The following is a 24,342-nucleotide window of genomic DNA, read 5'->3' as shown; positions in this document are numbered from 1 at the left end:
TATGTTGAAGTATAATCCATACTGAATGCTGTGGTCTTTGATCTTCATCAGTGCTTCAAGTCCTCTTCACTTTCAGCCAGGTAGGTTGTGTTATATGCATAATTCAGGTTGTTAATGAGTCTTCCTTCAAACCTGATGCCCTGTTTTTCTTCATATAGTCCAGCTTCTCAGGTTATATGCTCAGCATAAAGACTGAATAAGTATGGTGAAAGGATACAACCTGACGCACACCTTTCCTGACTTTAAACCACATAGTATTCCCTTGCTTTGTTCGTACGACTCCCTCTTGGTCTAAGTACAGTTTCCTCATAAGCACGACTAAGTGTTCTGGAATTCCCATTCTTCACAATGTTATCCATAATTTTTATGATCCACACAGTCGAATGTCTTTGCATAGTCAATAAAACACTGGTACACACTCTTTCTGACATTCTGTGCTTTCAGACAAAATCCATCTGACATCAGCACTGATATCCTGTGTTCCACGCTTTCTTCTGAATCTGGCTTGAATTTCTGGCAGTTCCATGTCCATGTACTACTGCAACTGTTTTTGAATTATCTTCAGCAAAACTTTACTTGGATATGATAGTAATTATGTTGTTCAATAATTTAATCATTCGTAATACTGGTGCTTAAAAAATTTTCTGAAACTTAGTATGGGACTATTATGAATTAAATCGTGGAAATGGAAAGGGAAAAGTCCCTTCTTTCTACGCTTTTTGAAGGCAAATGATTTTAAACAAGTTTTAGGAGTCAGATTGTAGATAGTTCTACATATAATGGGCTTGTTCTTGACATGTCTCATCCATTTGGCTGTTACTGTAGACAGATGGAAGGTCTACTCTTTCTGTGCGTTTACTTATATTAACACTTAGTGTTGGGTCTGAAAATCATTACAGCAAATAAAAAGCATTTTATTTTTATTCCAATTTTATAGGGAAAGTGATTGAAATGAAAATTTCAAACAAACCCTGGATTAAAAAAAGAAAAAAAGAAAAAAGCCAAGGTCCCCTTAGAATACAAACGTATTCTCCTTTCAATATCCCTGATGCTAAAAATATATTTAAAAAATAAGATGTTTCTTAGAAAACATTTTTTTTTCTTTCTGTTTACACAAGGATCACCTTAGGTTGTTTCTGTTTAGGTAAAATTGGAAAATGCTAATTCCCTTTATTTAACAGATATTTATATAGCACTTAATATGTGCTGATGTTTTATAAATGTTAACACATTGAATAGTGCCTGTGAGGCAGGCCCTATTATTAGCTCTATTTTACAGATGATTAACTTGAACAGAGAGAGGTTAAATAAATTGCTCATAGTTATGACTTGATGGCACTGGGTTTCTGATGCAGCAAGTAAGGGGTGTGGATGAGATTTCAGCCCAGGCAGCCTGGCTTTACAGCCCAGGCTCTGCATGTGTTGTTTCCATTAGCTACTATTGACTCAGGGAACCCCATGCACAACGAGATCTGATTGTTGTGATCCATAGGCTTTTTATTGGTTGATTTTCACAAGCAGATTGCCAGGCCTTTCTTTGTACTCCATCTTGGTCTGGAAGCTTCACTGAAACCTGTTCAGCATCACAAAAACCTGAAAGCCTCCACTGAGAGATGGGTGGTGGTTGCATATGAGGAACATGGGGCAGAATTGAACCCAGGTCTCCTGCACTGAAGGCCAGAATTCTACCACTGAACCGTCACTGCCCTTGGTAGCTCTGGATATAGGGAAGACTCTTCCTGAGGCGGAGGAGCTCTGGTGGAGCAGTGGTTAAGCGCTAGACTGCTAAAAGAAAGATGAGAGGTTTGAAACCACCCACTCTGTGAGAAAAAGATGTGGTAGTCTGCTTCCATAAAGATTTCAGCCCAGGAAATGATATGGGGCAGGTCTACTCTGTCCTATAGAGTCACTATGAGTCAAAAAGACTGGAGGGCAAGGAGCTTGGAGCATTGCTGAGGCAGACCCTCTTCTTCCTCCTGCTGCCCCTGCCCAGGCCTTCTCACAGCAGGGGCAACTTACTCCGCACATTCCCAGGTCTGCATCCACCCTGCAGAATCACTCTTAAACCATCTGGAACCTATAGTTTACTCCAACAGGGGACATTGAAACTGATGGTGGAAGTGAATTATCCACCTATCCTGTGAGAAGGAGTCAGCTAAACAGATTTTGGAATGCTTTATTGAAATTAGAAAACTAAAGCATATTGATAGTTCTTTCTCTCTAGGGAGTAAAATCCCAGAAGGCAGGAAAGTTCATACCACATGGAAATATAATCATACTAGTATTGGTTAGTATTGGGGTTAGTAATCTAGTACCTACATGTTTTACAAAAACACATCTTTTTGCTGCTCAGAGGACTGAAAAGCTCGAATCACTTTCAGGTGACCACGACCTTTCTGAAAAATATAAGCGGTGGACTTCCCTAAAACCTACATGGTCCCTCATAGCTCCCCAATGACTTACGAATCCAAACAAGGAGTCTCACACAACAAAAAAGGTGATTTCATGGAATTATTTGAGTTCTGGAAGTTCTAGAATTTCAGAGAGGGGGGATGTAGAGCTACAACACTTTCTCCTGAAACAAACACTAAATTAAGCTGTGACAATGGCTGCCAGTCCCCCCCCCCCCACCCCATCCCCATGCACTGTCTTGGAAAAACAGAACTAAGTGTTATTTATTTGAGCTCATAAAAGACAAGGAACGAGACAAAAGTTCTTATGTGTAATCTGAGATGACAGATGTGTTTTCAAAACGTGCGTTTATTTCGGAAGCAAGGGAAATCTGCAAAATCCAAGTTCAGATAAAGAGATAGGTGAGGCTGCAGTTCCCCTGGCCTTAACTATTCCAATCCCAATAACCTAAGTGCCTTCAAGAGAAATAACTCCACTAAAGACGTCCTGCTGCCGGGTCGTGGTTCCAAGGACCCCTTGGATATTGAGCCCAACCCTGCCCTCACCGCGTTTGAGGGTCACTCGGCTCCCGCCGTCCCCACTGGCAGTCGGTAACTCCCCCACGTCAAAAGACTCACTGTCCCTTTGGGAAGTTTTGGGGACAGCTGGATAATGTCCCTGAGTCAGTGAGCAATTAGCCGGAGGGTGAGCCGGGTCAGTACAGGAGGCGGGGCTGGCTCCTTCCTTCCGGAATCAGGGAACAAACCTGGAGACCCGGGGATTTCCCTGCCCTCGGGACAGCCAACTTTCCAGCCCCGACCGTGGATAAAAGCAGTTCGCGGGGCTTGGAGCCGCACAGCCCGAATCACAGGCAAGCAGCCTTCCTCGAGCCACCTTCTCGCTCCAGGCACCGCCGCCCCGACTCTCCGAGCCGAGCACCATGGCCCGCACCGCGCTCCCCGCCGCTCCCCGTCTCCTCCGGGTGGCGCTGCTGCTTCTGCTCCTGGTCGCCGCCGGCCGGCGCGCAGCTGGTGAGCCTCGGCGGGACCCTGCGGCAGCCTTGGGTGGGTGGGTGACCCTGCGTGGAGACAACCTCTCTAAACGAGTCTCTCTTCTCTCCCAGGGGCGCCCATGGGCTCCGAACTGCGCTGCCAGTGCGTGAAGACCGTGCAGGGGATCCACCTCAAGAACATCGCAAGTGTGAAGGTGACGCCCCCGGGACCCCACTGCGCCGATACCGAAGTCATGTAAGTCTCGCCCCGCGCTGCTTCTGCCTCCATCCTGTCACCCCAACCCTCCAGTGCTCCCTGCACTGACTGCCTGGCCCCACCGCCCGCCTCACACGGATTCTCCTTCTCTCTGCAGAGCCATTCTCAAGAATGGGCACGAGGTTTGTCTCAACCCCACAGCCCCCATGGTTAAGAGATTCATCGAAAAGATGCTAAACACGTGAGTTGTGGGATTTTATTTACAAGTGACTAGAGTCATTGGTACAGACACTAGCATCTGCTTCTGAAAATCATATAAGAGAAACTCAGGGTTAGCTAAGAGCTGAAAATCGTTATTATTGTATTCACGATTAAATTTGCCATTAAGATCATTAATTTGCTCTGGTGCCACAACGGTATCTCTGGCACCTTTCATTCCCACCGCCAAACTGCCATTCAAATGAAAGTGGGTAAATATGTGTTTGTAAAATATTTACATTTGTCTAGTGATGCTGAAATGCTTCCTACCCATTAAAAAACAGTGTTTACCCCAGTTTCTCATGGTTTCAGACCTGAAAAGTGGAACTAACTTTTGTGCCCTTAGTTTTGGGTAATAGGTGCCTTTAACTCTTGGTGGTGAAGAGCAGGATTTTGCTGTGAGACCCACCTGAGTTCAAGTCTAGGCTCCATCTCTTAGTAGGCCCTTGACCCAGGAAAGTATTTAATCTCTTTGAGTCTCCATAAAATGAGAAACAGTACCTATTTCATGGGTTTGCTATGAGGCTTAAGTGAGGATATCCACACACATTTTTAGCCCAGGGTGACATTCGGTTGGTGTTCAGTATGTTTCAGCTGTTTGAAAGCAACAATACAGTTGCTACCACAGGTCCCCTTATTAAACAACGTTCAGGAGCTTGAATTTTTCTGCTGCTCTGGACTGCAGTAGTTACAGGCAGTAACTACCTGGTGTAGGCCCGGGGCGGGGGCGGGGGGGGGGGCTGGGGGTAGCAGTAGCTTTTGGAAAACCCTGGGGTGTCAGGGGTCTGAGGCAGGAGAAGAGGGCTGTGCAGTCAGCTTATTGATTACCTACTAAGAGCAACCATTTTCTCATCCTAGGAATGGCACCAACTGACCTAGTGAGAAGGAGGAAACCCAGGGAAGACTGTTCCTGAAGGAAGTTCTAGCCTTAGAGGAACCAAAGAGAAAGAAGAGAAACAAATGGCTCCTAAGGAGACCTGGACTGTGCTTAATGTGTTTGACTGTTTTCAATGAGTTCTGTTTATTTATATAAGTATTTATTTATTTATCTTTCAAAATTTCTACTTTAATGTTTTACTTGGTATTTAAAGATATAAATTTGTTTGGTGATTTTCACTGTACAGTTATTTTTAAAGTTTATTTTTATAGTAAGTTCAGTCCTGGCTGTTACTTACTTTGAAGATGATGAGTTTTAAATGTCTTCAATCATTAAATTAATATTTTGGGGGAGCCCGCAGTATGCCACTGTGATAGAGGTTGGAGGCACATTGTGGGAGATGCAAGCACATAGATGGTTAGGATAAGGGAATGTGTGTACAAACATCTATGTTTGTAACTGTTTAGAAGAATGTCAGTTGTTATTTATTGTTGTTCCACAGTATGTGGTCAACATTTCACAGTTGCTGTTTCATAGTGAACATTTCAGATGTTGAAACTTTGAAAACTACACTGTTATAAATATCCTTTGGACATTTTATGTCTTCCCTTGTAAGGCATAATGCCTTGTTTAGCATAAATTATGCAATGTTTCTTTGTGTCTTGGAATAGAGATGTTTGAAATATTGATTATTTTTAAAATAATATGAAAATAAAGCTTTTACAAAAATATCATGCTTAAGTTGTGTTTTGTATGTCTTGGCCTTTTGTTCTTCCTGAGTACCAAGGTGCTGTACATTTTTAACAGTCTGTAGGGCATGCCCATTTAAAGCCTGCTACTTTTTTTTTTTTTTTTTTACTGGTTGCCACTTCCCTTGTTTCTCTCTTCCAGAAGGTATACTTGATGTTTTTTCAAAGTCCATGCAAGCCCCTTCCTTGAGGATCCCTGTTTTACATAAAATATTTATTTTTTTTCACTATAATCAACTTGTTATACAATTCTAGTACTTTAAATAAGAGCTCTCATTTAAATTAATTTGTTAAATAGCTTTTCAAACAATTATGCGTTCTTTTTCCCTGAATGAAGCTGGGAGCTAAACTGTACTAAAGTTGTTTCTTTCTCAGAACTTAATTTGTACACTAGGGGGGAAAAAGTAAGAAAAATGAGTCTCAGGGTACTTTGCTTATATAAAGCTCTAATTGAGAAAGTTTCGCCTTCGTGGAAGGATAAAGATCACCAAGTTTAATGCTGTTGAGTGCCTCACACGCATGGTGATATTTTACTTCTCCAGCTTTTTCTTCCACTTAATCAGACATTCTCTAAACCTGTAAACTTCAGTTTAACATTGCCCCAGTTTGGCAGAATCATGTCCAGATTCCAAGACAGAAACAAAGGCTGTCATCTCAGGTACAGAAAGCTCCAAGTCACCTGAAAAAGAGCGCATTCCAAACCTGTAAATATGGAAAGTGTGCCCACGTGTGGGAAGAGCAAGGTAGGGTGTGTGCTTGGCTCTGATTCAGAACCCAGTTCTGGGCTCCTGAGCCTTCATTTATAGCCTTCAGCAGAGGAAAGAGGGCTGGGTTGGTGGCCTGAAGACCTGGGCTCATGTGCAGGCTTATCCTAAGCATCTATATGACTTTGGGCAGGAAACAATTTGCCTAAACCTCCATTTTCCTCCCCTGAATAAGAAATTTAATGGTCTCTTCATAACTCCAATGTTATTTGTTCAGAATGAATGAGGTAATTAGATGGCCAAGCAATTTGTAAGCTGTACAATGATAAACAAATGCAAAACATTCTGGAAGTTGCATAAATGCTGGCACTGATTCCCTAACCCCAAGTCAGGCCTAACCCCAAGTCAGGGACAAATATTTTAGGCTGTAGGAAAATAAAATGTCCCTGGATTCCTCAGCATTCCTGTATAAGGTCCTAGCCTCCTGAGACTCCTGACATGCTATGAGAACTAGATCTGGAGCCATTTGTCTAGTTAATTGCTCTGACCCTAAAGAATAATAAAATGTCTTTCATTTCCCCTGAGAGGGCCAAATGGTCATAGCCAGGACTAGGTCCCTAGTATAAGCCCCAAAGTGTTTAGGGAGACTGGAGCACTACCTCCCTAGGCACTTACATGTAAAAAAAAAATTAAGCTACATAATGTGGAGTCATCTTTAGATGATAAAAGTAGGGGGCTATCTCTCATTGGAGAGATATTATTTCCATAGTAAGGGACTTAGAACTCAAGACCATTATGTTTCCAAGGAGACTCTTTTAGGAGTACAGTAGGACAATTAACCTGGCTTTCACTATATCACCCCAGGGGTAAGACTTGGGGTGGGCTGGGGGTGACACACTTACTCACTATAATTAATGAGAAAAGTGTCCCTAATCCATAATACCCCATGTGTGCAATCAGGATAAAATTTTAAAATATGAATAATAAAAACTCATACTCAACACAGGGTGTGTTAACTTGGGACACGGAAAGAAGGACAAAGGAGATGCAGTCATCTCACAGGGTGGTTAAGAACATCGGCTGTGAAGAAGCAGACCGACCTAGCGGTAGATTCCTGCTCTAACACCTTCTAACTCTGGATCTAAGGCCAAGTTTCTTGATTAATCTAATCTCCTTTTTACAGTTGTTACCAGAATTACACATTATAACGAGTAAAGTGCTAAGCAATGCTGGGAAGATGGTGGTGGCTCCAGAATTTCTGAGACAAAGGGTGAAGCAATCTGATTTTTTAAGGGAAGAGATGGCAGTGTATTAGCTTCCTATTGCTGCTGTAACAAATTACCACAAATTTGGTGGCTTAAAACAACATAAATTTATTCTCTTAAAGTTCTGAAGGTCTGAAGTCTAAAATCAGTTTCACAGGGCTAAAGTCAGAGTGTTAGCAGGGTTGACTTCTTCTGGAGGCCCCATGGAAAAATCTGTTTCCTCTGACCTTTCCAGCTTCCCAAGGCCATATATATCTTTTTGCTCATGGTCCCCCTCAACCATCTTCAAAGCTAGCAGTGAAGCATTTTTAAATCTCTTTCTCTCTGTTCCTTGGCTTCTGTCACATCACCTCTGTCTGACTCTGACTCCTCCTGCATCCCTTTTATAAGGGCCCTTGTGATTACATCAGTACCACCCAGGATAATCTGGGATAATCTCCCCATCTCAGAAGCCTTAATCACATCTGCAAAGTCTCTTTTACAATGTAAAGTAACACAGCCACAGGTTCTAGGGATTGGGACAAGGACATCTTTGGGAATCATCTAGCCTACCACAGAGGGTTTGAAGTTTAGTGTCCAAAGCCCTTTCCACTAGACTAAAAAAATGTACGTATTATAGAAGGGAAATTGGAGATTGTGGAGGACTCCAAATGGTGCCAGTACTGGCTAAAGCTCAATAAATGAAACTAAAATCAGACTTAGGTATTGTTTTCAGACTGGTAATGTCAAGTTCCAAAGTGAACCAAAAAAAAAACAAAAGGTTTATTACATAACTGTAGGGAAAACACGTGTGGCCAGAAAAACAAGAGGAAGGTCCAGGTGAAAAACATGGACAGGTTCCCTAGGTCTGTGTTTGTTACTGACCCTCTGGATTGCTCCCATAGGCATCAACTCATTCCTGGAGCATGCGAAAATGGCACATATGTGTATCACATTAAATTGTCTGTGAGACTTTGGAGTACAGGGTAGCCCTCCATTAAGAACATCAGGGCAGGGGGTAACACACAGAGAGGTTTGAGGGGATGATCACAGGGTGACAAGAGAAGGAAAGGGATATTCTCTGCATTAGCACACCATATGACCATGTGCCTTTGAGAGGCCATCAGGAAATAGCAATGGCAGCAGTGTCTGAGGTTTCCTGGGCAAAGGAGCCAGAGAGGGAGAGCAAGAATGATGGATGACTCACTCTGTGATTATGACGACTCATTTGAGAATTCTTATGAAATATTTTATTCTCTAGAGACTTTCAAAACCAACTGGTGGAATGTGAGCGATGGGAGAGATGGAGGTTTCTGCAATGGCGGGATGGGGAAATATTTTCTCTGCTGGTACATAAAAATTATGAGAGAAAGAGTCCTGTTTCATCCTGGTTCCCCACAAAACAGAGCCTGAGACAAAGCCCATGTACTACTACTTTATTAAGGAACTCAGTTCCAGGGAAGCAGGGGTGAGGATAAAGGTAAGTGAATTAGGAAAGAAAGGAGATCTAATATGAGGATGTATTACTGGCCACCACTAAGTGTAACTCATTGCTTCATTTTGGAAGAATGAAGCCATATAAACTGCATCCCATTCAGTTTGCATGGGGAGAGGAAAATGTTTAACCCACATAGGGTTAACCCTCTCACTTTTCTGAGTTGCCCAAGAGTGGACAGGAAGTAGGAGATGCATAGCATGGAGCAAGAGTGGGTTGTGCCTGCCAAAAGTGGGTCACAGAGTTCATGCAGACTTGGTTGGGTCTGGGGGCAGAACAAGTGAACAAAAGCCCTGAAGACATGTGAGAACAAAAGAATCTAAAATGTTATATAAGACATATCTGATATCAAGTCTTACATCAGCTGAAGAGAACCACTGGGCTTCTCTATGTTGAAGCAGTGTGACTGTGGCAGGTCAGCTCAGCTGTTCAGAGAAGCATGCTGATAAGATCATGGTACAGTTTTCCAGCCAGTCAGTCACCTCAAACATGCATGTGACACTGTCTGAGAGTGTGAGGATGAAGAGTTGTTATTGTTCTTAGCTGCCATTGAGTTGTCCCCCAACTCATGGTGACCCCATGCACAATGGGATGGAACCATTGTGATCCATAGGGTTTATATCGGCTGATTTTTTGGAAGTAGATCACCAAGCCTTTCTTCCTACTCTGTCTTAGTCTGGAAGCACCACTGAAACTTGTTCAGCATCACAGCAACATGCAAGCCTCTACAGAGTCTTCCTTTGACAGTCTCTTCTTGTATAAATTTCTCTGATTCTCATGATGAAGTATTGCCCTTCCTCTGTGAAGGCTATCTATGTTCCTTACTCAACATGTAGTTGCTTTGTCAGTGTTGGAAATGGGTTTCCCTAATCTATCCTCAAGGGAGACCAGGGTTCAATTCCCAGCCAGTGTATCTCAGCAACTGGAGAAGCAATTCTATCACATGCTTGAATTCATTGATAAGGGATCAATCTAAGGGGCCATGTTATATGGTAGCCTTTTCGTTCTGCAGACATTATAAAACTGACACAAAACAAGAAACTGGTGTTCCAAGACTTGAGGACTAGGGAGTCAAAAGTCACCCAACCAGTAGAGCACGAGCCCCTGATTTATTTTCTTGGCCATACTCAGAATCTGAAAGTTGAAGCATGGATTCATGGTATCTGTGCTAGAATGCTTCAAAACCCTGGGTGAGAGCAGCCTGCTAGCCCGTTCCTGGGACCTTATCTTAACCTGATGCAGCAGTACACAGGCAGGGAACTGCCAGAAACTCCATTCACCTGTGTGTACGGTACTTTTGCAAAAACAGTTTATCCTCTGCCTTTCGAGTGATAAGTGACAGGTGACTGGAATTGTACCTTTTACTTTTAATAGTTATGAAAAGAAAATTAGATGGTCTGGGAAGTCATGAACAAATCAAATGGATCCAGTCCTGGCAATGAGGTAGAGGTATGAGAAGAGTTGGCTGAATGGGCCACACTCAGACACGAGTCCACAGAATCACATGACTTGGTACCTTCACAGAGTCTACAAAACAGGGAGGACCAGTTTCAGGTGAGTTCATTCCAACTTACGTGACATGTGTCAGAGTAGAGCTGTGCTCCACAGGGGCTTCAGTGGCTATGACCTTTCCAAAGTAGATAGCTAGACTTTTCTTCTGAGGTGTCTCTGGGTGGATTTGAACCAACATTTTGGTTAGCAGCCAAGTGAGTTGCCCGTTTGCACCACCCAGGTACTCCAAACAGAGAAGAGAACACTAAACCAAAAAAAAAAAAAAATCAACCTTGTTGCCATCGAATTGATCCGAGTCATAGTGACCCTATAGGACAGAGTAGAACTGCTCCATAGAGTTTCCAAGAAGCAGTTGGTGGATTCAAACTGCCAACCTTCTGGTTAGCAGCCATAGCCTGCCATAGTTCTCAAGCACTGCACTAGGGGTTTCGCAAGAATCAGTGACAATTCTCACGTATGTTGGAGAGGCCTTTGGATTGGCTCGTGACTCTAAGCTTATCTTTGGGCACGTTGTGGAACCAGTTTCCTTCTGCTTCTCAGAATTCTCCTCAGACCCCTCACTAGGAGCCACTGAGTAAAGTTATACACATTGCGACCAAGCACACTTGAAAGAAAAAAACAAAAACAGCCCTGTTACTTTGTGAGAACTTGACAAGTTACCTCCTCTGAGTTTCAATTTCCTCATCTGTAAGTTAAATTCAATCTATGCAGGGTTGTTATAAGGTTTCAAAATAATATACCAAAAGGACATAGAACATTATTGGCACAAAGCAGTACTCAACAGATGGTTGTTAGAATTACTACAGTTTTATGGTAGCTATATCAGAACAGACACTTATTTTGAGGAGAGACATAGTAAGCAGGGTAGTGAGGGAGGGGATGGTGGTGAGGCTGGCACATGCCACCACCAGTCATCGTTAGGTGATACTGGAGCGAAGAATTACTAATTTATTCTGAACTCCATAGTCATTGTAGCTTATCTAGAGATGGCAGATTTTATTAAGACCTCAAATATGATCATGCAAGTGGACATAAAAGGCAAAAATAAATGAAAACATCATAATTTCCTCTTTTGTATAAATACGGTGTTAAAAAAGATGTACAAACTTTCTCACGACACCATTCCTTTAATCCTCGTTAACTGCAAACAGCACTAAATCCTTAGAAATGGCATAGTTCCACTCCCAGAAAATAAGGAAAAAAAGTTCTTATCTCTACTAGCACATTTATTTCACTCTGCACTCCCACTTCTCCTAAATGAAACAAACTAGAAAAACAAATTTGACTTCCCTATTGGCTCGTAACTGACAAATACCCTTTGTCCTTTTATTCTTCAACAAAACAAAACCTGCTGCCACTGAGTCGATTCCGACTCATAGTGACCCTATAGGACAGAGTAGAACTGCCCCACAGGGTTTCTAAGGAGCGGCTGGTGGATTCAAAGTGCTGACCTTTTGGTTAGCAGCTGAGCCCTTAACCACTGAGCAACGAGGGCTTCCATTCTTCAACAAGGAGGGAGAGAGCAACAACAACAACAAAAAATTGAGGTTCTAGTGCACAGGGAACACTATAGTGTTGATCCCACCAAAGTCTTAAATCAGACGTGGCTATTGAGACATCACGAACATTCTCCTCCTACTGGTTGCCCTTACAACTTTTATACTTTGCTTTCATCTACTGGAACATTTAAGAAAAGAGATACCAGCTCTAAAGAGATGTTTTTTCTCGGCTTTAAGCAAAACAAAAACTGAAATATCTAAAATTAAAAGAGGATATATATGCAGATTGTCAAGTGTCAAAGAAGTCCGTGCAGAAACAGAACAAAATTTATTTAATTACTTTGAAATACTGAGTACAAGGGTGTGTCCTCTTATTACAGGTGATGGCAGTAACATTACTGCAAATCAGTCTAGGGTATTTATTTTAATGTCGGTTGGCAGATGGAATTATTGCATTCGATTGAGATCTCACATCCAATCATGCTATTAATAAATTTTCACTGAATAGAAGCAGATTCATTCCATACTTACATAGGTTATCCTGGCAACAACAAAAATTTTAAGTAATAGATTTTTGGTTTATATGCCTAACACCATTCCATAGTAGCAGCTCAATAAAGACATATTGATTATAATATTGGCAGATAATTGTTTTTTTGTGATTCCTCTGTAAATATCATCATATAGGGTTGCTATGTCAGAATCAACTCGACGGCACTGGGTTTGTTTGTTTGTTTTTCTGTAAATATCTCTACCAACATTGAATTGTGAACACAATAATGTACTTGCTACGTTGGTTTAAAATATCAGGTAAAAAGCTAAGCAGCATGGCTGTCTTTATATTCATTGAGGTTTTGCTACACTTATCTGGTGGTGCAGTGGTTAAGAACTCAGCTGCTAACCAAAAGGTCAGGAGTTTGAATCCACCAGCTGCTTCTTGGAAACCCTATGGGGCAGTTCTACTGTATCCAATAGGGTCACTATGGGTTGGAATTGACTTAATGACAATGGGTTTGGTTTTTGGTTTGGTTTATCTGAACACAGCTGATGGCTGTGAGAGCCAAGAGTTTCAACGTCAGTATATTAAGGAGCCCTGGTGGTGCAAAGGTTAAGTGCTCAACTGCCAACCAAAAGGTTGGTGGTTGGAACCCACATGGTAAATATTCTGTGAGGAGTTTGGGAGATGCATGTGGAGATTATCGAATTTAATGTAGAAACTTTAATATAGTAATGAATGTCTTCTGACTGGTTGGTTGCTGGAAAGGCCCTATCTTACTTTACAACTGGCATTATTCATAGTCAATGGTAGAAAAGTGTGGTAGTACACACAGACATTACACTCTGAGTGTATGGCTAGTGTCATATCAGAAACACATTTATTTTTTAAATATATGTACTTTATAATTGTGAAAAATCCAATAATAAGTTAAATCACTTTAGAATTTAAAATGAGCCATTTTTAAAAAGATAGTCCTTCCATTTTTAGTTATTCAAATACTCTCCTTTTCAGAGTCCCATGGAAAAATGAGAAATTCACTTGCTTGAATGCAGAGGATGTAAAAAACCAAAAACCAAACCTGTTACTGTCAAGTTGATTCTGACTCATAGCGACCTTATAGGACAGAGTAGAACTGCCCCACAGAGTTTCCAAGGAGCAGCTGGAACTGACCCTGCTGACCCTTTGGTTAGCAGCCGTAGCTCTTAACCACTAAGCTACAAGAGTTTCCCGAGGATGTATGGGTGATGACGATATCAAAAAGATTAAAGACAGGTACAGTACATGCCAAAGTATCTTGACGCTAGATTTTTTTCTTAAGTTAGAGTAATAGTTTGAAATGACAAAAGCTGTGCTATAGATTTAAATGAAATGGGACTATGCTTTTTATGTAATATGGCATAATACACAAAGTGATCTCTGCTGTAATTATCCTCACTAAACATGTAAGTGATAAATGTCTATATCTTGTCTTATGCAGATCAACACAGTAATAAGCATAGGGTTATCAGCTAAGAAAATTTTTGAGAAAAATGTTATTTTTTCCTTTAGAAGGACTCCTTTATCTCCAGCACAGTGTTTCCAGCAATTCAGCTATAAGCACAGGTGGCAAACTATTGAGTGAGAGAGCAGACCCTGAGAAAAGGGTTGAAGTGCAAGTATTTATTTGGGATGTACAGGTAAGACCAGCACGGGAGGGGAGGGAAATATAGACACAGGAAGGCCACCAGTAAAGGGTGCACTATTAAGTCAACTAGCACAATGGGTTGTCGACTGAGCTCCCCATAACTGATTCTGCTGAAGATCTGAATGAGGCATTTCTATGGCTTCCACAGACAACAGGTCTCAGATTCAGGAATCCCACCAAGTCACAAACAGGACAAATAACGATAAATCCACACCTTGCTATCTCGTAGTAAAACATTACAACACAGAGACCAAGAAAAGATTTTGAAACATACTTTACCATGAGTCATTGCTTTAGATAAGAGGCATGACAAGACTAGTTTATTCTGTCTCTACATATTATATAACACAATCCACCCAGCTTTCTAAGCCCACTATAAAACTGAATTGATCTGTATCAATTCTTTCTGTTTTCTTGTTTTTTTCAGAGCTCTTTTCCTATTTACTGAGCAGTAAGCACAAGTTTATAATAGTTTATAACAAGTTTATAACATCATCGAAAATTTGTTTTGTGTTGGTCACAAACCAGTTTTGAGATAGCTCCTAAATTTCCAGAGAACTAGGGTAGAAACAAGGATTAGTAGGTTATGCATTGATTTATTTGACTAAGTTTGGGTTCTTATTTTTGTGGCCTAATTCTGTATATACCTACAAACAGATAATGCACTTAGTTACTATTTCAAATCTTGGAGGTTCTAGTCCACCCAGAGGCATCTAGGAAGAAAGGCCTGGTTATCTGTTTTGGAAAAAAAATCAGTCATTGAAAAGTCTGACACACGTGGGGTCACCATGAGTCAGAATCAACTTGATGGAAACTGGTAATGACTCTGAGTTATAACACTATGATTTTTTTTCTATTTAAGCTCAAGAAAATATTCATTATATAACTACCTGGATACACTGAGAAATCTTATGCTTACATTTTCCTTAGCACTGGTCTTCTCCGGTTTGTATGGTGTTGTTGAAATGCTGTATACAATTAATAGCTAAAGTGAAGATCCTGGTGCAGATGTTATGAGACCTTTGGTAAATTACTTAACTGTTTACAATTTAGGTTTTCTATTCTTTATAAAATTATATATTCTGGTTATACCCACCACTATTTGTCTGTCAGTTTGTCATACTGTGGTGGCTTGTGTGTTGCTATGGTGCTGGAAGCTATGCCACCAGTATTTCGGGATCACTCATAATGGACAGGTTTCAGCAGAGTTTCCATACTACGACAGACAAGGAAGAAAGGTCTGGTGATCTACTTTCAAAAATGAGCTAATGAAAACCCTATAGATTACAATAGAATATATTCCGATATAGTGCGGGATGATGAGTTCCCTAGGTTGGAAGGTACTCGAAATACACAGGAAGTGCTTCACAATCGTGAAGATGGTGCAGGACTGGGCAACATTTAATTCCGTTGTATATGGGATCACCACGAGACAGAGCTGACTTGTTGGCAACTAACAAGTTATATCAAATTACTCCTTGGCTCCGTGAGAGTTCCCTTTTCTTTTTTGGCTCAGGGACTTTAACCATGTTTCCTCTAATTGTTCCATTCACCTAACTTTTCCTTAGAGCTTATAAATCAACTCCTCCGGGATGCTTTTTCTGAGCCTTCCAAGTATTAGTTAGCTAATAAGATGTTTTAATAACAATCATTTCATTTTCATTCTGATTTCCTAGTGAAAGGAAATGAAGCAAAAATAAATTAACTGGCTTGCCCAAGGTTACAAAACCTGTTAATGGCAGAATCAAGGCATGGTGACAGAAATCTTGATTCTTATTCCAGTTTCTTCCATTATTTCCTCTTCAGTTAGCAATACCCAGCTCCACCCTGGCTGCACCAGCTTCTGTGGAATGCTGAAGCATAAAACTTTCAGAAAGAGACCCTCTGTGTATTCCTGGGTGAGGCACATTTCTTCCCCATGACACAGTCATTCATTAGGCTCCCTAAGATATCTGAGGACTGCTCTGAGTCAGCTTTGCCAGCCCTCTTCATGGGAACATCCACGGCTATCTTGATCTGGGTTTATGCCTGTCTCTTACACTTTCAACTTGACGGCAGTGGGTTTGGTTTTTTTTTTTTTGGTCTCACACTTTCTTCTTTGTGCCAGTATTAACACGTAACCACTGTAATTTTGTCAGATAGTCCCAGAGTTCACATGAAGATTTCTTTTTTCCCTTTGAATCATTCTTTGCCTCTCGCTGCTGAGAATGGCCCCCCTGCACATTCACCCATGGTGCTGCTGAGCCCCATTTGCTCAAGGAGGGGGAGGTGCATTCATTATCTTCCCCAACCCACTGGTCTTCTATTTTTCCATTTTGCTTTAAAATAGCTACCTAAAGAGGCAGGGCCAAGATGGCAGACTAGGTAGACGCTACCTTGGATCCCTCTTGCAACAAAGACTCGGAAAAACAAGTGAATCGATCACATACATAACAATCTACGAACCCTGAACAACAAACACAGATTTAGAGACGGAAAATGAACAAATACGGGGAAGCAGCGACTGTTTTCGGAGCCTGGAGCCAGCGTCCCAGTCAGGTAACCTTGGCGCCGGGCATCTGGGCCCAGCGGAGCTGAACTCAAAATCTTGTGATGGCGCAAACAAGGGGCGCAGCCCTACCCCCCTGAACTAAACCCGGGAGGGGGCCCAGCCTGTCCGCGCGGGCGGTGTGGCGACGCGGCTGGTGGGAGAACTCCCCAGGAGGCAGTGACTGGTTTTAGAGCCGGGAGTGCTGCATCCCAGCCGGGGAACCCTGGCTCCGGGCATTTGACTGGGCACTGTCACGGCGCAAGCACGGGGCGCAGCTCTACTCCCCTGAACTAACACTGGGAGGGGGCCTAGCTGGTCCGTGGAGGCGGCGCGGCGACGCGGCTGGCAGGACGAGAAATCCCCAGGAGGCAGCGACTGATTCTGGAGCCGGGAGTACAGCGTCCCAGCAGGGGAACCTTGACACTGGGCTTTGGACTGACAGCGGAGGATCTGGCCGTGGCTTCAGCGGGCCAGACCCCCGGGGGCAATCTCCACACAGCCAACACACATAGGCGACACGCCCCTTGGGAATCTCAGATATAACTGTCATTACAAGCAAGACAAGCAACTCTGGCTATATTCCGAGGTGCTACTCTCCTATCTCTCTGATCCCTCCCCCACCCTCCCCAGTCGGCTTCATTAACATTGGAATTTCCTGAGCCAGAGGGAGAACGGCTCTGGCTCCGTGGTGGCTTTGCTTCCCCCCCCTTTTTTTTTTCTTTTGGTCTTTTCCTAACCCACTCTTCCGGCCTGAGAGAAGGAACCACAAAAAACCCAGGGACCAAAAATCCATCCCTAATTGGACTAAAAACACAGAACCAGCTACAGCCAAGCATATATGATCCAAATCTCGGACTTTCATCCTTACAGGGAACAAGGTGGTGGATATAATCCAAAGGCAGTGCTGATAGGGATCTGACTGCATTTTTTTTTTTTTGGCAGAATTTCTGGAAAAACAAGTTTCCCAGTGATGGCTCGGAGACAGCAGTCGATATCAAACCACATAAAGAAGCAGACCATGACAGCTTCTCCAACCCCCCAAACAAAAGAATCAAAATCTTTCCCAAATGAAAATACAATACTGGAATTATCAGATACAGAATATAAAAAACTAATTTACAGAATGCTTCAAGACATCAGAAACAAAACAAGGCAAACTGCAGAAAAAGCCAAGGAACACACTGATAAAACAGTTGAAGAACTCAAAAAGATTATTCAAGAACATAGTGGAAAAATTAATAAGTTGCAAGAATCCATAGAGAGACAGCATGTAGAAATCCAAAAGATTAACAATAAAATTACAGAATTAGACAACGCGATATGAAGTCAGAGGAGCAGACTCAAGCGATTAGAATGCAGACTGGGAAATCTGGAGGACCAGGGAATTAACACGAACATAGCTGGAAAAAAAAACAGATAAAAGAATTTAAAAAAATGAAGAAACCCTAAGAATCATGTGGGACTCTATCAAGAAGGATAACTTGCGTGTGATTGGAGTCCCAGAACAGGGAGGGAGGACAGAAAACACAGAGAAAATAGTTGAAGATCTCCTGACAGAAAACTTCCCTGACATCATGAAAGACGAAAGGATATCTACCCAAGATGCTCATTGAACCCCATTTAAGATTGATCCAAAAAGAAAACACCAAGACATATTATTATCAAACTTGCCAAAACCAAACATAAAGAGAAAATTTTAAAAGCAGCCAGGGAGAAAAGAAAGGTCACCTTCAAGGGAGAATCAATAAGAATAAGTTCAGACTACTCAGCAGAAACCATGCAGGCAAGAAGGGAATGGGATGACATATACAGAGCACTGAAGGAGAAAAACTGCCAGCCAAGGATCATTTATCCAGCAAAACTCTCTCTGAAATATGAAGGCAAAATTAAGATAGTTACAGATAAACACAAGTTTAGAGAATTTGCAAAAACCAAACCAAAGCTACAAGAAATACTAAAGGATATTGTTTGGTCACAAAACCAATAATATGAGATACCAGCACAATACAAGGTCACAAAACAGAACATCCTGATATCAACTCAAATAGGGAAATCACAAAAACAAATTAAGATTAATTAAAAAAAAATGCTCATAACAGGGAATGCACTGAAGTTAAAATGTAAAAGATCACAATAATCAAAAAGAGGGACTAAATACAGGTGGCATAGAACTGCCACATGGCGAGTGATACAAGGCGATATAGAACAATACAAGTTAGGTTTTTACTTAGAAAAATAGGGGTAAATATTAAGATAACCACAAAGAGGTATAACAACTCCATAACTCAAGATAAAAGCCAAGAAAAACGTAACAACTCAACAAACATAAAGTCAAACACTACGAAAATGAGGATCTCACAATTTATTAATAAAAACGTCAGCACAAAGAAGTATGTGGAAAAATGAAATTGTCAACAACACACATTAACAGGCATCAAAATGACAACACTAAACACTTATTTATCTATAATTACGCTGAATGTAAATGGACTAAATGCACCAATAAAGAGACAGAGAGTCTCGGACTGGATAAAGAAACACGATCCGTCTATATGCTGCCTACAAGAGACACACCTTAGACTTAGAGACACAAACAAACTAAAACTCAAAGGATGGAAAAAAATATATCAAGCAAACAACAAGCAAAAAAGAAGAGGAGTAGCAATATTAATTTCTGGCAAAATAGACTTTAAACTTAAATCCACCACAAAGGATAAAGAAGGACACTACATAATGATAAAAGGGACAATTGATCAGGAAGACATAGCCATATTAAATATTTATGCACCCAATGACAGGGCTGCAAGATATATAAATCAAATTTTAACAGAACTGAAAAGTGAGATAGACACCTCCACAATTATAGTAGGAGACTTCAACACACCACTTTCGGAGAAGGACAGGACATCCAGTAAGAAGCTCAATAGAGACATGGAAGACCTAATTACAACAATCAACCAACTTGACCTCATTGACTTATACAGAACTCTCCACCCAACTGCTGCAAAGTATACTTTTTTTTTCTAGCTCACATGGAACATTCTCTAGAATAGACCACATATTAGGTCATAAAACAAATCTTTCCAGAATCCAAAACATCGAAATATTACAAAGCATCTTCTCAGACCACAAGGCAATAAAACTAGAAATCAATAACAGAAAAACTAGGGAAAAGAAATCAAGTACTTGGAAACTGAACAATACCCTCCTGAAAAAAGATTGGGTTATAGAAGACATCAAGGAGGGAATAAGGAAATTCATAGAATGCAACGAGAATGAAAATACTTCCTATCAAAACCTCTGGGACACAGCAAAAGCAGTGCTCAGAGGCCAATTTATATCGATAAATGCACACATACATAAAGAAGAAAGAGCCAAAATCAGAGAACTGTCCCTACAACTTGAACAAATAGAAAGTGAGCAACAAAAGAATCCATCAGGCAACAGAAGAAAACAAATAATAAAAATTAGAGCTGAACTAAATGAATTAGAGAACAGAAAAACAATTGAAAGAATTAACAAAGCCAAAAGCTGGTTCTTTGAAAAAATTAACAAAATTGATAAACCATTGGCTAGACTGACTAAAGAAATACAGGAAAGGAAACAAATAACCCGAATAAGAAACGAGAAGGGCCACATCACAACAGACCCAACTGAAATTAAAAGAATCATATCAGATTATTATGAAAAATTGTACTCTAACAAATTTGCAAACCTAGAAGAAATGGATGAATTCCTGGAAAAACACTACCTACCTAAACTAACACATTCAGAAGTAGAACAACTAAATAGACCCACAACAAAAAAAGAGATTGAAATGGTAATCAAAAAACTCCCAACAACAAAAAGCCCTGGCCCGGACGGCTTCACTGCAGAGTTCTACCAAACTTTCAGAGAAGAGTTAACACCACTACTGCTAAAGGTATTTCAAAGCATAGAAAATGACGGAATACTACCCAACTCATTCTATGAAGCCACCATCTCCCTGATACCAAAACCAGGTAAAAACATTACAAAAAAAGAAAATTACAGACCTATATCCCTCATGAACATAGACGCAAAAATCCTCAACAAAATTCTAGCCAATAGAATTCAACAACAAATCAAAAAAATAATTCACCATGATCAAGTGGGATTTATACCAGGTATGCAAGGCTGGTTTAATATCAGAAAAACCATTAATGTAATCCACCACATAAATAAAACAAAAGACAAAAACTACATAATCTTATCAATTGATGTAGAAAAGGCATTTGACAAAGTCCAACACCCATTTATGATAAAAACTCTCACCAAAATAGGAATTGAAGGAAAATTCCTCAACATAATAAAGGGCATCTATGCAATTTTTTTTTTTTTTTTTATGCAAAGCCAACAGCCAACATCACTCTAAATGGAGAGAACCTGAAAGCATTTCCCTTGAGAACGGGAACCAGACAAGGATGCCCTTTATCACCGCTCTTATTCAACATCGTGCTAGAAGTCCTAGCCAGGGCAATTAGGCTAGACAAAGAAATAAAGGGCATCTGGTTTGGCAAGGAGGAAGTAAAATTATCTCTATTTGCAGATGACATCATCTTACACACAGAAAACCCTAAGGAATCCTCCAGAAAGCTACTGAAACTAATAGAAAAGTTTGGCAGAGTCTCAGGTTATAAGATAAACATACAAAAATCACTTGGATTCCTCTACATCAACAAAAAGAACATCGAAGAGGAAATAACCAAATCAATACCATTCACAGTAGCCCCCAAGAAGATAAAATACTTAGGAATAAATCTTACCAAGGATGTAAAAGACCTATACAAGGAAAACTACAAAGCTCTACTACAAGAAATTAAAAAGGACATACTTAAGTGGAAAAACATACCTTGCTCATGGATAGGAAGACTTAACATAGTAAAAATGTCTATTCTACCAAAAGCCATCTATACATACAATGCACTTCCGATCCAAATTCCAATGTCATTTTTTAAGGTGACAGAGAAACAAATCACCAACTTCATATGGAAGGGAAAGAAGCCTCGGATAAGCAAAGCATTACTGAAAAAGAAGAAAGTGGGAGGCCTCACTCTACCTGATTTCAGAAGCTATTATACAGCCACAGTAGTCAAAACAGCCTGGTACTGGTACAACAACAGGCACATAGACCAGTGGAACAGAATTGAGAACCCAGATATAAATCCATCCACATATGAGCAGCTGATATTTGATAAAGGCCCAGTGTCAGTTAATTGGGGAAAAGATAGTCTTTTTAACAAATGGTGCTGACATAACTGGATATCCATTTGCAAAAAAATGAAACAGGACCCATACCTCACACCATGCACAGAAACTAACTCCAAGTGGATCAAAGACCTAAACATAAAGACTAAAACGATAAAGATCATGGAAGAAAAAATAGGGACAACGTTAGGAGCCCTAATACAAAGCATAAACAGAATACAAAACATTACCAAAAATGACGAAGAGAAACCAGATAACTGGGAGCTCCTAAAAATCAAACATACGAAATCCCAACAATTTAAGGTTTCTTCTTCTAGATCCAAAGCAATCAGTACCTGCTACCTCCCCTCGCACCCATTCAGCTCAGTAATGAAGTCACTCCTGAGGTTCACCCTTCTGCCAGAGGTTGGACAGGTCCATGGAATGAAATGACACTAAAGGGGCACAGCCCTGGGGCAGGACTAGAAGGCACGAGGGGACAGGAAAGCTGGTAATAGGGAACCCAAGGTTGAGAAGGGAGGTGTTGACATGTCATGAGGTTGTTAACAATGTCATAAAACAATATGTGTACTGTTTAATGAGAAGCTAGTTTGTTCTATAAACCTTCATCTAAATTACAATAAAATATATATACACATAAAATACTATTAACTGACACCTAAAATGGCTCAGTCTTCCTGGAGCCTTTCAAGTTTTAATACTTCTTAGGTCATGCACACAAATGATTATTAAATTTTTAAATTACAGTCTCCGGATATTTGCAAGAAAATGGCTCTATTATAAACGTTATATCTTGCTGTCTTTATTGTTATGTGCTATCAGTGTGATTCCAAAATTTTATCAGTGTGATTCCAAAATTTAGTCCGTTGCATACCATATCAGTTAAAAATCATCCATCAGTAGTTTTGACATATGCTACAACATGGATGAACCTTGAAAACATTATGCTGAGTGAAATAAGTCAGTCACAAGAGACAGAGAATGTATGATTCCACCTACAGGAAATATCTAGGACAGGTAAATGTATACCCGCCCCACCCCCCCCACCCACTGCCATCAAGTCGATTCCAACTCAAAGCGACCTATATTATAGAGATCAAATTTTTTTACTGGTTACCTGGGATGGGTTGGAAGGAAGGGAAATGACTCTCACTGCTTAGGGGACTCTAAGGGTGATGGGAAAACTGGGAAATGGTTAATAGTTGAACAACATGGTAAACATAACTAATGCCACTGAATTGTACATGTGAAGAATTCTGCAACGGCAAACTCTTTGTTACATGTATATTTACCATAATAATAATAAGTAAAAACAAACAAACCTTTAATCAAGGACATAATAGGAATTCAGCTTATTTTCTTCTAGTTTAAGAGACTAAGAAGAGGTTTTCATGTCCACTAATATATAAAACCAAAAAATGTCTTATAAAACCAATTCATACGCCACAATTATCTATATGTAAAAATAGTAAAATTATAGCTACAAATATAAAACAGTCTTTTAGACAATGAAGAAGATAACAATTATTTAAAAAAAAGAAAAATACTTCCTATATTGTTATTTGATTATGTAATAGATTCAAACTAAGAATCTTATCTTTGGTTTGTGTTATGAATGAAGTTCCCCTTTGGAGTTTATTTTTCCAGGAGCTAAATTTAATATAATTAAAAAAAATTTTTTTGACTAATTGGATGCCTAGGTAATACACTTTAAAGCGTGGTTTAAAGTGTGACTCAAAGCAACCCTACATGACAAAGTAGAATTGCCCCATAAGGTTTCCTAGGCTGTAATCTTTATGGGAGCAGATCAAGTCTTTTTTCCCACAGAATGACTTGGTGGGTTTGAAATGTTGACCTTTCAGCTGAGCACTTAACCATTGCGCCACCAGGGATCCTTAAAGAGCTATATACAAGAAGTTCCTGGAAATAGAGTGTGTTGGCTAAAGGTATGGCTGTTATAGCCAGACAAACGTAGACATGAACTCCAGCTTTGACACATATTAGCTATGTGACTTGAAACTTACTTAACCCCTTTAAGCATCAAGTTCTATATCTGCAAAGTGAAAAGAAAAATAGTAATTCCATCTATATCCTCTTAAAGTTGTTGTAAGGATTGAAAATGGAAAGGTAATGCATGTAACACACTACCTACAGTACTAGAAATATTTCAGTAAATGTCGCTGTGTAGTAAATAACTTGGTCTTGCCCAAAGAGAGGTCTGGCCTTTGTCTCCGGATCATGGGAAGCAACCTGTGTATGCCTGGAATTTCCTGAGTGATAGGACTGCCTTTATTATTTATGGTGGGACCCCTGGATCACACTTGAGAGTTTAAGCTAATAAGCTAAATCATGGTGAGCCCTTTGGGCCATTCAATATGAACCTGACCTCTGGAGCAGGACTGCAGTCTGAGTTCAGCCATGTGGACAATCATTCAATCAATCATACCTGTGTCATGAAGTCCCAGT

At 40.5% G+C, this 24,342-nt stretch overlaps 1 protein-coding gene across 1 annotated transcript; it reads left to right on the top strand.

The window, feature by feature from the left end:
• Positions 1 to 3,161: 3,161 nt before the first annotated feature.
• LOC126077077 (growth-regulated protein homolog gamma-like) lies at positions 3,162 to 5,427 on the top strand. The gene is made up of 4 exons (XM_049886030.1): positions 3,162 to 3,422; positions 3,515 to 3,638; positions 3,757 to 3,840; positions 4,716 to 5,427. Exons 1-4 carry the CDS (start codon positions 3,332 to 3,334, stop codon positions 4,729 to 4,731), a joined length of 315 nt encoding a protein of 104 aa, XP_049741987.1. The 5' UTR covers positions 3,162 to 3,331; the 3' UTR covers positions 4,732 to 5,427.
• Positions 5,428 to 24,342: the final 18,915 nt, after the last annotated feature.

Source organism: Elephas maximus, chromosome 5 (genome assembly GCF_024166365.1).
Source record: "Elephas maximus indicus isolate mEleMax1 chromosome 5, mEleMax1 primary haplotype, whole genome shotgun sequence".
NCBI lineage: Eukaryota > Metazoa > Chordata > Mammalia > Proboscidea > Elephantidae > Elephas > Elephas maximus.
This window is presented reverse-complemented; position numbering and strand designations above follow the sequence as displayed.